At 65.9% G+C, this 498-nt stretch overlaps 1 protein-coding gene across 1 annotated transcript; it reads left to right on the top strand.

Moving 5' to 3' along the window:
* The first annotated feature begins 8 nt into the window (after positions 1–8).
* LOC104916632 (feather keratin 1-like) lies at positions 9–351 on the top strand. Its single transcript, XM_010727655.2, has one exon. The coding sequence runs from the start codon at positions 30–32 to the stop codon at positions 330–332; it is 303 nt and encodes a 100-aa protein (XP_010725957.1). The 5' UTR covers positions 9–29; the 3' UTR covers positions 333–351.
* The last annotated feature ends 147 nt before the right edge of the window (positions 352–498 follow it).

Here is a 498-nt window from a genome sequence, read left to right as displayed (position 1 = left end):
CTCTTCCAGAGACCCTCCACCCCACAGCCATGTCCTGCTACGACCTCTGCCGCCCCTGCAGTGGGGGACCCACCCCGCTGGCTAACAGCTGCAACGAGCCCTGTGTCAGGCAGTGCCAGGACTCCCAGGTCGTCATCCAGCCCTCCACCGTGGTGGTCACCCTGCCGGGACCCATCCTCAGCTCCTTCCCCCAGAACACCGCCGTCGGATCCTCCTCATCAGCTGCCGTGGGCAGCGCCCTCAGCGCCCAGGGAGTGGCCATCTCCTCCGGCGGCTTCGGCTTCGGAGGCCTGGGCTGCTTCAACGGCGGCAGAGCCCGCTACCCCTGCTAAGGGCCTGCGCCCACACCCTCACACCCAACCACCTGCACCCTGCAAGGCGCCTCACGCACTGACCTCACGTCTCTGTGTCATCCATGGCCCAAGGGCTCACCAGCCATGGCTCCTCTTTTCATGGCACAAACAAGCAAGCAGGGAACAGCCTCAGACCATGCTGCCT

This window comes from Meleagris gallopavo, unplaced genomic scaffold, assembly GCF_000146605.3.
Source record: "Meleagris gallopavo isolate NT-WF06-2002-E0010 breed Aviagen turkey brand Nicholas breeding stock unplaced genomic scaffold, Turkey_5.1 ChrUn_random_7180001925566, whole genome shotgun sequence".
Taxonomy (NCBI): Eukaryota; Metazoa; Chordata; class Aves; order Galliformes; family Phasianidae; genus Meleagris; species Meleagris gallopavo.
This window is presented reverse-complemented; position numbering and strand designations above follow the sequence as displayed.

Excerpts from the sequence above, each read along its gene's own strand:
- LOC104916632 (XM_010727655.2), top strand. The coding sequence starts at position 30 with ATGTCCTGCTACGACCTCTGCCGCCCCTGCAGTGGGGGACCCACCCCG.